The 14,216-nt window shown below is 43.1% G+C and overlaps 1 protein-coding gene across 1 annotated transcript in view; it reads left to right on the top strand.

Annotated features, from left to right (window-relative positions):
- Positions 1–14,216, top strand: part of TMCO1 (transmembrane and coiled-coil domains 1) — a 250,924-nt gene that overhangs the window by 130,625 nt on the left and 106,083 nt on the right. The window contains exon 4 of the mRNA XM_030207196.1: positions 7,775–7,821. Within this exon, the coding sequence (XP_030063056.1) occupies positions 7,775–7,821 (47 nt within the window). The remainder of the gene's footprint in view (positions 1–7,774; positions 7,822–14,216) is intronic.

Genomic DNA, 14,216 nt, shown 5'->3' with positions numbered 1-14,216 from the left:
GAGCAGGGGTAGGCAACTCCAGTCCTCGAGAGCCGAAGGCAGGTCAGGTTTTCAGGATATCCACAATGAATATGCATGAGATAGATTTGCATACCATGGAGGCAGTGCATTTCCTGAAAACCTGACCTGCCTGCGGCTCTCGAGGACTGGAGTTGCCTACCCCTGTCCTAGAGGAACAGCAACTTCTTGGGCTGAGTTGCGAGCAGTGTCACCATATGTCTTTTGCAAAGCCATGACTTGGTTGATTCTCCATACCTTGTCTGTGTATTACAGGGTTAATATTTTGGCTCACAGGGATGCCGCACTTAGAGCCTCAGTTACTGGAGCTGTGGCAGCTGAGTCCCACCCTCTTTAAGAACTATTTTTTATATTCTGCAAGTTCTGCAGGGCAAGAAGGAAAATTAGGGTTTACCTGATAACTTTCTTTACTTTAGTCCCTGCAGATTAGTCCAGGCACAAACTATTTCATCCAGTTTTCCTGCTTTTCTTTATATTTATCTTTTTTTTTTTTTGTCTTCTAGTTCAAAGATCTACAGTTTCACTCATGTTAGTTCCTGGAGTTTATTCAAATTCAAGTTCTGACAGATGAAGGGTGATAATAATCTTGTGCTTGCCTGGGACACTTCTACTGCTTTGTTATAAATACTGAATTGGTAGAACTGCACACATAGCTATCAGAGTACAGCACAATTCTGTACTTCTGAGTAAACCTGCTGGTCGATGTGGATACAATACCCACAAGTTCTAGACTAGTTTGCAGGGATTAAAAGAAAGAAAGCGATCATATAAGCCCTCATTTCTCCTCCTTTCGTGGATGATATTTTTATTCTTGTTCCCATTCCGGTAGACTTTGCAAAACATTTTGCTTTATTTAGTAATTATATCATGCTATTGAACTTTGGACTACACTAAATTATTTCAGAATGAATAAGCAAAAAAAATAAAACATTTTGGTTTAGTAATACTGTAGAAAAAGTACCAGAAGTTATACCACTTCACTGTGGTACAACAATCAATGGGATCGGAGGTAGTGTCTTACTGTGGATTAAAAACTGGTTGAAAAATAGGAAAGAGAGAGTAGGGTTAAAAGGTCAATATTGGCAATGGAGAGGAGTAGTTAGTGGGGTCCCTCAGGGATCTGTGCTGGGACTTCTTCTTTTTAACATATTCATAAATGACCTAGAGATGGGAGTAACTAGTGAGGTAATCAAATTTGCTGATGACACAAAGTTATTCAAAGTCTGATTGTTACATTTGTACCCCGCGCTTTCCCACTCATGGCAGGCTCAATGCGGCTTACATGGGGCAATGGAAGGTTAAGTGACTTGCCCAGAGTCACAAAGAGCTGCCTGTGCCGGGAATTGAACTCAGTTCCCCAGGACCAAAGTCCACCACCCTAACCACTAGGCCACTCCTCCTCCTTAAAGTCGTCAAATTGCGGGAAGATTGTGAAAAATTACAAGAGGACCTTACGAGACTGGGAGACTGGGCGTCTAAATGGCAGATGACGTTTAATGTGAACAAGTGCAAAGTGATGCATGTGGGAAAGAGGAACCCAAACTATAACTACGTCATGCAGGGTTCAGCGTTAGGAGTCACGGTCCAAGAAAGGGATCTAAGTGTCATCGTTGATGATACGTTGAAACCTTCTGCTCAATGTGCTGCTGCGGCTAGGAAAGCAAATAGAATGTTGGGTATTATTAGGAAAAGGATGGAAAACCAGTGCTTTTTTTGTAGAAAAAAAGGTGCCGGTACTCATTATGACTGGGGTCACCACATATGGCTCCACCCCTATGATAGCCACACCCACATTAGCCACACCCCTTATACTAGCCATGGCGCATGTAAACAGACATCATTGAAAGTATTATACTAGTATAGGAGAAAAAAAATAACGTGACTTTTTTTCATTATAAATAATTTCTGTAAGCTGTTTCAGCTCCAGTATACCCAGTGCAAAATAAGACAGCAGATGTAAATTCTCAAATTCGACATATTCCAGACACTAAAATGAAAATAAAATGATTTTTTTTCTACCTTTGTTTTCTGGTGACTTTGTCTTTCTTGATCATGTCGGTCCCAGTCTCTGATTCTGCTGCTCTCTATCTTTTTGCTTAACTTCGTTTCCAGGGATTCCTTTCCATTTATTTCTTTGCTTTCCTCCTTTCTTCTTCATTTCTTGTTCTACATCCATAGGTAAAAGCTGGGTCCTCCGCAGACTTGACTGGAGGAGGTATAGAGTGGATTCAGTTTTTGCCTATTTTCTCCATCCATGTGCAGTTTTTCTCCTCTTTTTCCTTTCCCTCATCTCTGTCAGTATGCATCTCCTTCCAATTCTCCCCTCCCCACCATCCATGTTCATCTCCTTCCTCTGTCTTCCCACTTCTCCATCCAAGTCCAGCATTTCTCCTCTCTCCCTAACCCTCCATCCGTTTGTATCTCCTTCCTCTGTCTTTCCTTTCCTCCAACATTTCTCTTCCCTGCCCTCCATCTATGTCCAGCATTTCTCCTTTCTCCCCTCCCCTCCATCCATGTGCATCTCCTTCCTGTCTTCCCTGTCCTCCATCCATGTCCAGCATTTCTCCTGCCCTCCTCTCCATCAATCCATGTCCAGCAACTTTTCTCTCTCCCCTGCCCTCCCCTCCCATCCATGTCCTGGATAAACTTCTACAAAACAGATCAAGATGTGATTCCGTGTGCCCCAATGAAAGGAGAGTTTAATTCTACTTCCATTTAATTTTAATATATTCCATTGTCTTTATAAACACCAGGCTTCCCAAGGCAGATTATAACCAGTTAAGATGAACCCATCAGGAAACAGAATATTCTCACTGACATCTGGCCATCTGAATTGATTAGAAGCACAGTGAAGAAAAATGAACACAAACTGCAGAATTTATAATTGCTGTTTCTACTAGCTACAATAATTTTTGAAGTTGTTTTAGTGATATTCAATTTTGTTTTTTCTCCTCCACCTCATAAGGCACTGCCTACCCATCAAAAACAATGTTAGACTTGTTACAGATGGACCGACAATAAAGAACGACAACGTGGATGCAGCAGCTCACAGGTTTGCTTGCTGTGTTTTTGAGTGAACAGCGACGGCTGCGCGGGGGAGTGGAAACAGATTAATCAAATGTCTTCCTTACTTATAGTGGACTAGATAGGCTCACTTCCACTCCACTCTCTACCGAAGTCGCAGCGGCGAACCGGCGGGCGGCGGCAGTAAAGGCAGCAAGCAGGCAGGCTCGCCTCTGTCCTTCACTTCCCTGCCCTCTCAGCGTCCCGCCCTCACGGAAAGGAAATGACATCATAGGAAGGCGGGACATTGAGAGGGCAGGGACGCGAAGGACGGAGGCGAGCCTGCCTGCTTGCTGCCTTTACTGCCGCTGCACGCCGGTTTGCCGCTGCGACTTCGAGTGAGCCTATCTAGTCCACTGTAAGTAAGGAAGACATTTGATTAATTTCTGTTTCCACTCCCCCGCTCAGCCGTTGCCGTTCACTCAAAACACAGCAAGCAAACCTGTGAGCTGCTGCATCCACATTGTCGGTCCATCTGTAACAAGTAGGGGAGCTGCCGGCCCTCAGAAAAAAAGGTGCTGGTACACCGTACCGGCGCGTACCAGCACAAAAAAAGCACTGTGGAAAACAAAAATGAGGATATTATTCTGCCATTGTTTCGCTCCATGGTGCGATCGCACCTCTGGTCGCCGCAGTCAAAAAAGATATAATGGAATTAGAAAAAGTGCAGAGAAGGGCGACAAAGATGATACAGGGGATGGGATGACTTCCCTATGAGGAAAGGTTGAAGAGGCTGGGGCTCTTCAGCTTGGAGAAAAGGCGGCTGAGGGGAGATTTGATAGTGGTCTATAAGATAATGAGTGGAATGGAACAGGTCGATGTGGAACGTCTGTTTACGCTTTCCAAAAATACTAGGACAAGGGGGCATGTGATGAAGCTGCAGTGTAGTAAATTTAAAACGAATCGGAGAAATGTTTTCTTCACTCAACGCGTAGTTCTGAAATTTGTTGCCAGAAAAAGTGGTTAAGGCAGTTGACTTTAGCGGACTTTAAAAAAGAGTTGGACGGCTTCCTGGAGGAAAAGGCCATAGAATGTTATTGAATGGATGTGGGAATAATCCACTATTTCTGGGCTGGGCGAGACAAATTGTTCTTTTGGCCGCTGTCGGAGACAGGGTGCTGGGCTCGATGGACCCTTGGTCTGTCCCAGCAGTGCGATGCTTATGTACTTATGTAATAGAAAAGATTTCAAGGGTTCTTGGGGTTATATTAAATATAGGGTTGCATTTCTGAAGTAAACTGTGGAAACTGTATGGCTGTTTATAGCTATTCTACATGCTGTTTTAGATTCTTTAAGTTGTAACATCAATTTGTTTTGTATTTCTTATCTTTTTGTTTTTATTCGTTAATTTTTTTTAGAGCTATGTTTTGGTTAATTGTGCAATTAACTATATTTTACTTAGTTTTGTTCCCACTGCAGCTCCTTGTGACTCTGGGCAATGGAGGGTTAAGTGACTTGTCCAGACTCAGAAGGAACTTGCAGAGAGAACGTGCTAACTGTGTAGGCGCCCACAATATTCCTGTGAGTGCCTACACAGTGCGTACTAATTTTCTGCACTTGCTAAAAATGCTAGCGCACCTTAGTAAACAGGGCCCTAAATAAATAACATATTTTTAATCATGCAGTTAATCGCGATTACATTTTAAAACAATGCATCCCTAATTTGGTACATCTCTAACAATGGAACCTCGAGTAAAAATACTGTTCAGGAATATTTTTGTTAAATTATGACAACTCCGTTACATGGAATCTATTTTCTATGAAGAACCCTAAGGTTATTGGTAAAATTGTTGATTTTTGCCCCAAACTGATTACTGTAATTCTTAGTATTTGAGAATTTTATCTAAACTACATAATAGACATCAGTTTTTACTGAATATTGCTGCCAAATTGATATTCTGAGTTCATAAATATTAATGGGTTTCTCCATTGTTAAAATTACAGTGGCTACCTGCTCAGACTTGATTTCCTTTAAAGTAGCAAGTATAGTTTTCAAAATCTTACACGATTCTATTCCAAACTGCTTTCCTGGTTTGCCTCTAGATTACCTTCTGGAGGACTGAATTCATTGTCTACATCTTTTTCATTAAAAGAGAAAAAATAGATTTCAATATATTTGTGAATGACATTGCCAAAAAAGGTTAAAAAGTAAGGTTTGCCTTTTTTGTAGATGATACTAACATTTGTAACAGAGTGGACATCCCAGAGAAAGTAGAAAACATAAAAAAAAGATCTGTAAGAGTTAGAAGAATGCATTAAAATTTAATGCAAAGAAGTGCAAAGTGATGCATTTGGGAAGTAGAAATCCAAGGGAGCCGTATGTGAACATAACATAAGAGTAGCCATACAGGGTCAGACCAATGGTACATCTAGCCCAGTATCCTGTTTTCCAAACAGTGGCCAAGTTAGGTCACAAGTACCTAGCAGAAATCCAAATCATTGCAACACTCCATACTACAATTCCCAGGGCATGCAGTTGCTTACATGTCTGTCTCAACAGCAGACTATGGACTTTTTCTCCAGGAATTTGTCCAAATCTTTTTTAAACCCAGATACGCTAACCATTGTTACCACATCCTCCAGCGAGTTCCAGAGCTTGACTATTTGTTGAGTGAAAAAATATTTCCGCCTATTTGTTTTAAAAGTATTTCTATGTAACTTCCTCGAGTGTGCCCTAGTCTTTGTACTTTTGGAACGAGTAAAAAATCAATTTACTTCTACTCGTTCTACACCACTCAGGATTTTGTAGACCTCAGGAGTGGAGGAGTGGCCTAGTGGTTAGGGTGGTGGACTTTGGTCCTGGAGAACTGAGGAACTGAGTTTGATTCCCACTTCAGGCACAGGCAGCTCCTTGTGATTCTGGGCAAGTCACTTAACCCTCCATTGCCCCATGTAAGCCGCATTGAGCCTGCCATGAGTGGGAAAGCGCGGTGTACAAATGTAACAAAAAAAAATTTAGTTTATTTGTAACTTCCTGGTGAATGTTCCAGCCGTTTTTCAATTATTACTGTAGGTAGCTTAGAACCTTTTGTAGGGAGTGTGTGACTAACAAATGTAGAGAATACAATAGAAAAAGGTATATATAAGAGTCCTTTTTATATGAATTAAGGCTCGTGCTGTTGTGCAATATAATTATTTAAAAAATTATTAGTATTTATACTTTTGTTTTTCTTTTTACAGATTTGGCTTTATACATTTTATATCTCTTTTGCCTTTTCAGGAACATGGTCATGTTGGGCTTTGTTTAAATATCTTCTGTTTTAATTTGGATTTGTGACGCTATGTTTTTTTTTAATAAATGTATTTTATGTGTTTATTTAGTTTGTTTTTATGGCTTTATTTATCTTTCTCTCTGAATGAAGTAGTGGAGATCCCCGTTATACCTTAAGGCCCATAAGAAGTCCCAGTGTGCTTCAACAGGGACATAGCTAGGGAACCAAGAATAGAAAGCAGGGCCTGGAGAGAATGGTAAAAGCCCAAGCCAGGGTTGAAGCAAAGAGACCTAGAACTAGTAGCAGGAAAGTCTCAAGAGTATGCCTACACTGCTTATTTTAGATATTTTATGATGCTGTTTTGAAGCCTACAAAGAAAAGACTAGATAGTTTTTGTGTTTCCCTGTTGGAATAAAGATTATTTTTGTCTTCTGAACTTGAGCTCAGTTGATCGTCTTCAGGAGCATCACTGCAGGAAGATAACTTAACTTTCATGACTGAGTTATCACAGTATAATATTTGATCAGTATGTGTGTGTATGTGTTTTTTTTGTTCTTTTTTTTTTTTGGCAAAAGAGGTGCTGGTACTCAAATGTCAGATTATCCTTTAGGGGTGGGATGATCACTGAAAGATCCACCCTACAATAACAAGGTTCCCTGCAACCAGCCACAAAATCTGTGAAAAGGCAGCATTAGTATACAGGACATGGGCTCTTTTATTAATACTTGGGGAGTCTGGATCAATTTAACAGGCTATGGAAAAGATGCTGTTAGTACTCCCTGGAAAAAAAAAACCCTGCATTTGAGAAATGTAGAGGGGATTGGAGTCAGAAGTTGCTGCTTTTCCAGAGTATGAGGATAACAATATGTAAGAAGGTTGAAGAATATCAAGGAGAGCAACAGTGGAAGCTTCTAGGGCTCGTTGAAGTCAGAATGAATGGGTGGAGTGTGTGTGGAGTTGATTAGAGTTGGGATAAATGCATGGAAGGGCAAAGGGGTTGACCAGAGCTGGGTTGGAGAGAAAGGTAAAGGTTTGTTGGCTGTATCTAGTATGGGTGGTTATATTGCAATTGACGTGAAGCAGGTTGGAGCAAGGATACATGGAGGAGTGGAGGGATCAGTGAGTGTTATGATTGGAACTGTGGAAGGGGATATGGGATTGGTCAGGACCAGGACTAAGTTTTGAATAGAGAGAAAAGCATGTGGGGTTGGCCAAGACTTGAATGGATAGTTGGATGAATGGAGGGGCAGATGGGATTTGATGTATACTGCCTTTCTGTGGTTACAGTCAAAGCAGTTTATATATATTATACAGATACTTATGTTGTACCTGGGGCAGTGGAGGGTTAAGTGACTTGCCCAGAGTCGCAAGAAACTGCAGATAGGGTTGGTCAGAGTTATGATGCATGAATTGGGGGGGGGGGGGGGTTGTGATAAGATTAGAATAAACTGTTGTAACAAGTCATTTTTGCTTCCTTGCAGAGCGACAAGAGGAGAAACTGAAGAATAATAACAGGGACTTGTCCATGGTAAGTAAATGGCTGTCTCTTCCTATAATACTATTCTCTTCTCTGCTCTGGATACTCTCGCTCCTCTCATTCCCCGTTCTGTAAAACGTACCAAACCCCAACCTTGGCTGACCTCTAGAATCCGCTACCTATGTTCCTGTGCCCACTCTGCCGAACATCTTTGGCTGAAATCCCATGCCCATGCGGACTTCATACATTTCAAATTCTTGCTGATCTCCTTCCAGTCTGCTCTTCTTACTTGCCAAACAGGACTATTACATCCAGTTGACAAATTCTCTTGGCTCAAACCCTCGTCGTCTCTTTGCCACACTGAACTCGCTCCTCAAAGTGACTTCATCTCCAACCCCCACCCCCTTCACTTTCCCCCCAGACTCTGGCTGAGTTCTTTCATGATAAGGTTCACAAGATGAAACTTGAATTCTCAACCAGGTCACCTCCACCTCTCCTTCCCTTAGTCCATTCTCTCAACCCTCCAACCCCTGCCTCCTTTTCTGAAATCACTGAAGAGGAACCTACACATCTTATTTCCTCCTTGAAACTAACTACCTGTTCCTCTGATCCTATTCCCATCCATCTACTTAACACTATCTCTCCTATTGTCATCCCTTTTAACTGTCATATCCTCAATCTTTCACTGTCCACTGCGACTGTTCCTGATGCCTTCAAACATGCCATAGTCACACCACTCCTTAAAAAACTTCATTGGACCCTACCTGTCCTTCCAACTATCGCCCCATCTCCCTCCTCCCTTTCCTATCCAAGATACTTGAACGTTCTGTTCACCGCCGTTGCCTTGACTTTCTTTCAGCTCAAGCTATTCTTGATCCACTTCAATCTGGCTTTCGCCCCCTTCATTCAACTGAAACAGCGCTTGCTAAAGTCTCCAATGATCTGTTCCTGGCCAGATCCAAAGGTCTCTATTCTATCCTCATCCTTCTCGATCTATCTGCTGCTTTTGACACGGTTGATCACAGCCTACTCCTTGATACACTGTCCTCACTTGGATTTCAGGGCTCTGTTCTTTCCTGGTTGTCTTCTTATCTCTCCCAGTGTACCTTTAGTATATACTCTAGTGGATCCTCTTCTACTTCTATCCCATTGTCAGTTGGTGTACCTCAGGGTTCTGTCCTGGGACCTCTTCTTTTCTCCATCTGTACTTCTTCCCTTGGTACTCTGATCTCATCCCATGGTTTTCAGTATCATCTTTACGCTGACGACTCCCAGATCTACCTCTCCACACCAGAAATCTCAGCCGAAATCCAGGCCAAAGTATCAGCCTGCCTGTCTGACATAGCTGCCTGGATGTCTCAACGCCATCTGAAACTAACCATGACCAAGACTGAGCTTCTTACCTTTCCCCCTAAACCAACCTCTCCTTCTCCCCCATTCTCTATTTCTGTGGATAACACTCTCATCCTTCCTGTCTCATCAGCTCGTAACCTTGGGGTCATCTTCGACTCCTCCCTCTCCTTCTCTGCACATATTCAACAGACTGCTAAAACCTGTTGTTTCTTTCTCTATAATATCAGCAAAATTTGCCCTTTCCTTTCTGAGCACACTACCAGAACCCTCATCCACACTCTTATCACCTCTCGCTTAGACTATTGCAACTTGCTTCTCACAGGTCCTCCCACTTAGCCGTCTCTCTCCTCTTGAATCTGTTCAAAATTCTGCTGCACAACTAATATTCCGCCAGTGTCGTTATGCTCATATTAGCCCTCTCCTCAAGTCACTTCACTGGCTTCCTATCCGTTTCCACATACAGTTCAAACTCCTCATATTGACCTACAAGTGCATTCACTCTGCAGCTCCTCAGTACCTCTCCACTCTCATCTCTCCCTACATTCCTCCCCGGGAACTTTGTTCACTAGGTAAATCTCTCTTATCTGCACCCTTCTCCTCCACTGCAGACTCTGTTCCTTTTATCTTGCTGCACCTTATGCCTGGACTAGACTTCCTGAGCCAGTACGTCAAACTCCATCTCTGGCCGTCTTCAAATCTAAGCTAAAATCCCACCTTTTTGATGCTGCTTTTAACTCCTAACCCTTGTTCACTTGTTTAGAACCCTTATGTTATCATCCTCACTTTAATTTTATTTATTTTTATTTATGACATTTATATCCCACATTATTGTACGCCACATTGAGCCTGCCCATGGGTGGGAATAGTCTATTAAGCAACATTAATACAAAATACAGTAATTATTGTCAGAGGACGGAAAGAGGAACAACAGGAGGGAGAGAGGGGAAGGTGACAGTTTGTCGCTATGGCAGCCGTGGTTCAGAAGGATGTAACACCAGGAGGGTTTACTGCATATGCTCTACCGAAAAGGAAGGTCTTGAGCCGCTTCTTAAAGGTCGGGTGATCAGGGGTGAATTTGACCACTTGGGGCAGTCCGTTCCAGAATTGAGTGCTAAGATAAGAAAAAGAGGAAACATAGTCTTATATTTTAGGCCACTGAAAGCTGGATAGTGGAGATTGAGATACGAGCGAGCTGACTTGTGGGAGTTCCTAGGCGGCAAGTTAATGAGATTGTCCATGTAAGCAGGAGCGTCTCCATAGACTATTTTGTGCACCAATGCGCAGATCTTGAAAACGATACAGTCCTTCACAGGGAGCCACTGCAACCTCTCACGTAGTGGGCTCGAACTTTCAAATCTTGATTTACTGAAGATGAGTCAAGCTGCTATGTTCTGAGCAGTTTGCAATTTTTTTAGTAGCGTGGATGTGCATCCCCCGTAGATACTGTTGCAGTAATCGAGACGACTTATAACTAGGGACTGAACTAGGTTGCGGAATACCTCTCTAGGGAAATAAGGCTGGATACGCTTAAGCTTCCAAAGAGAGAAGAGCATTTGCTTGACTACAGAGTTCACATGCTGCTCCAATGTCAAAGATCTATCAATTATGACTCCCAAGATTTTTAGGGACTCCGAAATTGGCAGGACAAGCTCAGGAGTGATTAGTGTAGGAGGTCTGAGTTTGTTAAAACGAGAGGAGAGGACCAAACAATGTGTTTTCTCGGCGTTGATTTTGAATCGAAATGAGTTGGCCCAGTCAAGCATGGTGTTAAAGCCTTGTTAAATCCTAGTTATTTCATTTAGGTCTTTCTCGAAAGGGATGAAGATAGTGATATCGTCAGTATAGATAAATGGGTTTAGTCCCAGTTTGGAAAGTGCCGCTGCCAAGGGAATCAACATCATGTTGAAGAGGGTTGGCGATAGTGGGGAACCCTGTGGCACTCCACAGTCTGCTTTCCAATGAGGTGATAAGGTAGAGATGGCGTGTACTTGGTAAGTTCTTGATGTAAGAAAGCCTCTCAGCCATGCCAGTACGTTTCCACAGGCACTGAAATAATCTAGGAGCCACAGCAGGATGCCATGGTGCACCATGTCAAAGGCACTAGACATGTCAAACTGTAAGAACAAAATACTCTTCCCTACTGCTATTTCCCTCTTGAAGTTGGACAGAAGAGTGACAAGCACAGTCTCAGTACTGTGGAGCGGCCGGAAGCCCGATTGCGAGGTATGCAGAATATGGAACTTGTCCAAGTGCTCACTAAGTTGTTTATTCACCAAGCTCTCCATAAGCTTCACGAAAAGGGGAATGGACACTATTGGTTGGTAGTTGGACAGATCACTACTCTTTTTCTTGGTATCTTTGGGCACTGGGATTAGTAAGATGTTACTGTAATTTACTGGGAACTTGCCATTACCAAGCATATTGTTGAGGTGCAGCATCAGGTCGTCCAGGAAACAGGCAGGGGCACATTGGAGTAAATAATTGGGACACACATCCAGCCTGCAGTATTTCCTGACAAATCTGCGAAGCTCCAGCTTGACAGAATCTACAGATAGGGGTGAAAAGCTGGAGAACAGACGGTCTACTGGTTGCTCGTCAGGCCCCGGATCCAAGCCACTAATAAAATCACTAATGCTGAGATTGTTCAACGGAAGGGAGCTTTGCAGCTTGATGATTTTGTCTTGAAAGAATTTGGCTAAATGTGCAGCTGGAGGAATGCCTTCACCAGTTGTGGTAAGCACAGTGGTATCCATTAATTTGTGCACAAAAAAGAAGAGCTTTTTGGCATCATTGTAATCCGGGCCAATCTTGGTTTTGAAGTAATGTTTTTTCGCCTGCTTAATTGCATAATTGTACTGTCTGTGAGACTGCTTCCATGCAGTGAGATGTTGAGTATCCTGGTGCTTTCTCCAGGCTCTTTCGAGTCTTCTGGTTTTGGTTTTGAGAGTTCTAAGGTCATCGTTAAACCACGGGGCAGCAAGTTTCCTTTTTTATGAGCACACTTTGAGTGGAGCTATGGTGTCTAAGGTATTTCTACAACGGTTATCCCAATTGAGGAAGAAGCTATCTGAGTCGACCGGGTCTGGCCAATCAGACTCATAAGCAGACTGCCAGAATGCCGCTGGGTCTACATACCCTCTTGTCGTGTACGACGTAAGGGGATGCACGTGCTGTGGTCCTTTTATCTGCCACAAAATTGAACAATTGAGCTTAAAGTGATCAGACCAAGGGACGGCTGACCACAGGGCTTTGGTGATGCACAATCTAGTGTGATTTGCCAATTTGAGGGAGAGGAGGTCTAAAGTGTGTCCTTTTGAATGGGTAGCCTGAGTATTCCAGTAGGTAAAGTTCCAAGAGCTGAGGAAGTCTAAGCAGTCACACGTGTCTGCTGAGGAATAGTGCTCAAGGTGTAGATTGATGTTTCCCAGGACGAGTACATTGGGACTGGACAAGCATGCATTTGAAATATAGTCTGCAAAAATAGGCTGTGCTCTGCTCCAGTTGCTGGGCGGCCGGTATAGTAGGACACAAGTCAGGTGACCAAGCAAGGTTTTGTTATGGATTCTCACTGAGGCAATTTCAAGTTGCGGTCTAATGGAGTCAGCAATGGGTTCTATGATGAAGGTGGAAGGATAGATGAGCGCAATACCTCCACCTCTCCTCCCTTATCTCTTGTTTGTCCTGTTTGTCCTAATTAGATTGTAAGCTTTGTCGAGCAGCGACTGTCTCTTCATGTTAAAGTGTACAGTGCTGCGTACGTCTAGTAGCGCTATAGAAATGATAAGTAGTAGTAGAGGGAGATATAGAATCAGCAGAGAGAGTGATTTGCACAATTTCAGTTGATAGCATTGCCAATTCCATTCTGAATTCATACGCCTTCTCTTCTGCTCTTGGTGCTCACAGTGGGAAAGGAGAGCCCTGTGTTGCTCTTGTAGGGATACCTGTTGATCACCATTAGGGGGTTTATATAAATGCCCCTCACCCTTAAGGAAAGTCCCACCGATAGCCTGGACCACATTAGAGCACTGGTCCTGCCCCGGAAGGAAGTGAGTCAATACCTGAGAGATTAAAAGATGGGGGTAAGGCTGAGGTTAAGGAGGCCCAGGGAAGGAAGAACCCAAGTCTGTGCCTTCACTGAATATGTTTAACTGCTGTGACCTGGCTGAGGTAAGCCAACTTTATTTCTTGTTAAGACTTGCAAGCCTTTTTAAGTTCTGGCTAGGGCCAGACCGGAGTTTCGGAAGACCTGAGAACTTAACAGGCTGTGTTTGGGGCGGAGCAGCCCTACCAGCTACAGACTGCTTGGCTTGCTAGCCAGAGGCATATCAAGACTGTTGCTAAATAAGAGAAACTGTTGCATCAGATGTTCCTGTCCTGTGAGGCAACAGGTCCCAGGGCTCAGATGTGGTGGCCCTGACTTATTCTAGGGCCACCCCATAACCCTCGCCACCACCAAGGAAGTCTCATTGATTGAGTAGGGGATTGGGGATCTTTACCTTGACCACAGGAGAGCATTTTTAATTTAAGCTGTGTTTGTGTTTAAGGGGGGTTTGGGGGGAAAATAGGGAAGTGCTGAAGATTGCTTGAAAATCCCATGAGACCAGACTGAAAAGGGAAATGTGAGTGGCCTTGCAGGGCTACTTTTTCTGGTAAAGAAAATGCTGTAGAATGGTCAAATTTGTAACTCTGGTGGGGGGGGGGGGGGGGGGGGGTAGAGGGGAAGTGGAGTTGTTTTTTGTTTTCCATTTTGAAGGAACTCCTCTACCCTTTTCCTCATGAATCTTCTTAACAGTTAAAATGCTTGCTGTTTAATTTGCTTACTATTTTAGATGACAACATGATTTTACCAGAGGGAAATCGTGCCAAACGAATCTCATTGAATTCTTTGATTGGGTAACTGGAGAATTGAATCATCGATGTGCTATAGACGTAATCTACTTAGATTTTAGCAAAGCTTTTGACACGGTTCCTCACAGGAGGCTCTTAAATAAACTAGATGGGCTGAAGATAGGTCCCGAAGTGGTGAACTGGATTAGGAACTGGTTGACGGACAGACGACAGAGGGTGGTGGTAAATGGAGTTTGCTCGAAGGA

The sequence above is a fragment of the Microcaecilia unicolor genome, chromosome 6 (assembly GCF_901765095.1).
Source record: "Microcaecilia unicolor chromosome 6, aMicUni1.1, whole genome shotgun sequence".
Lineage (NCBI taxonomy): Eukaryota > Metazoa > Chordata > Amphibia > Gymnophiona > Siphonopidae > Microcaecilia > Microcaecilia unicolor.
Note: the sequence above shows the minus strand (reverse complement) of the source record. Positions and strands in the feature narration are given on the sequence as shown.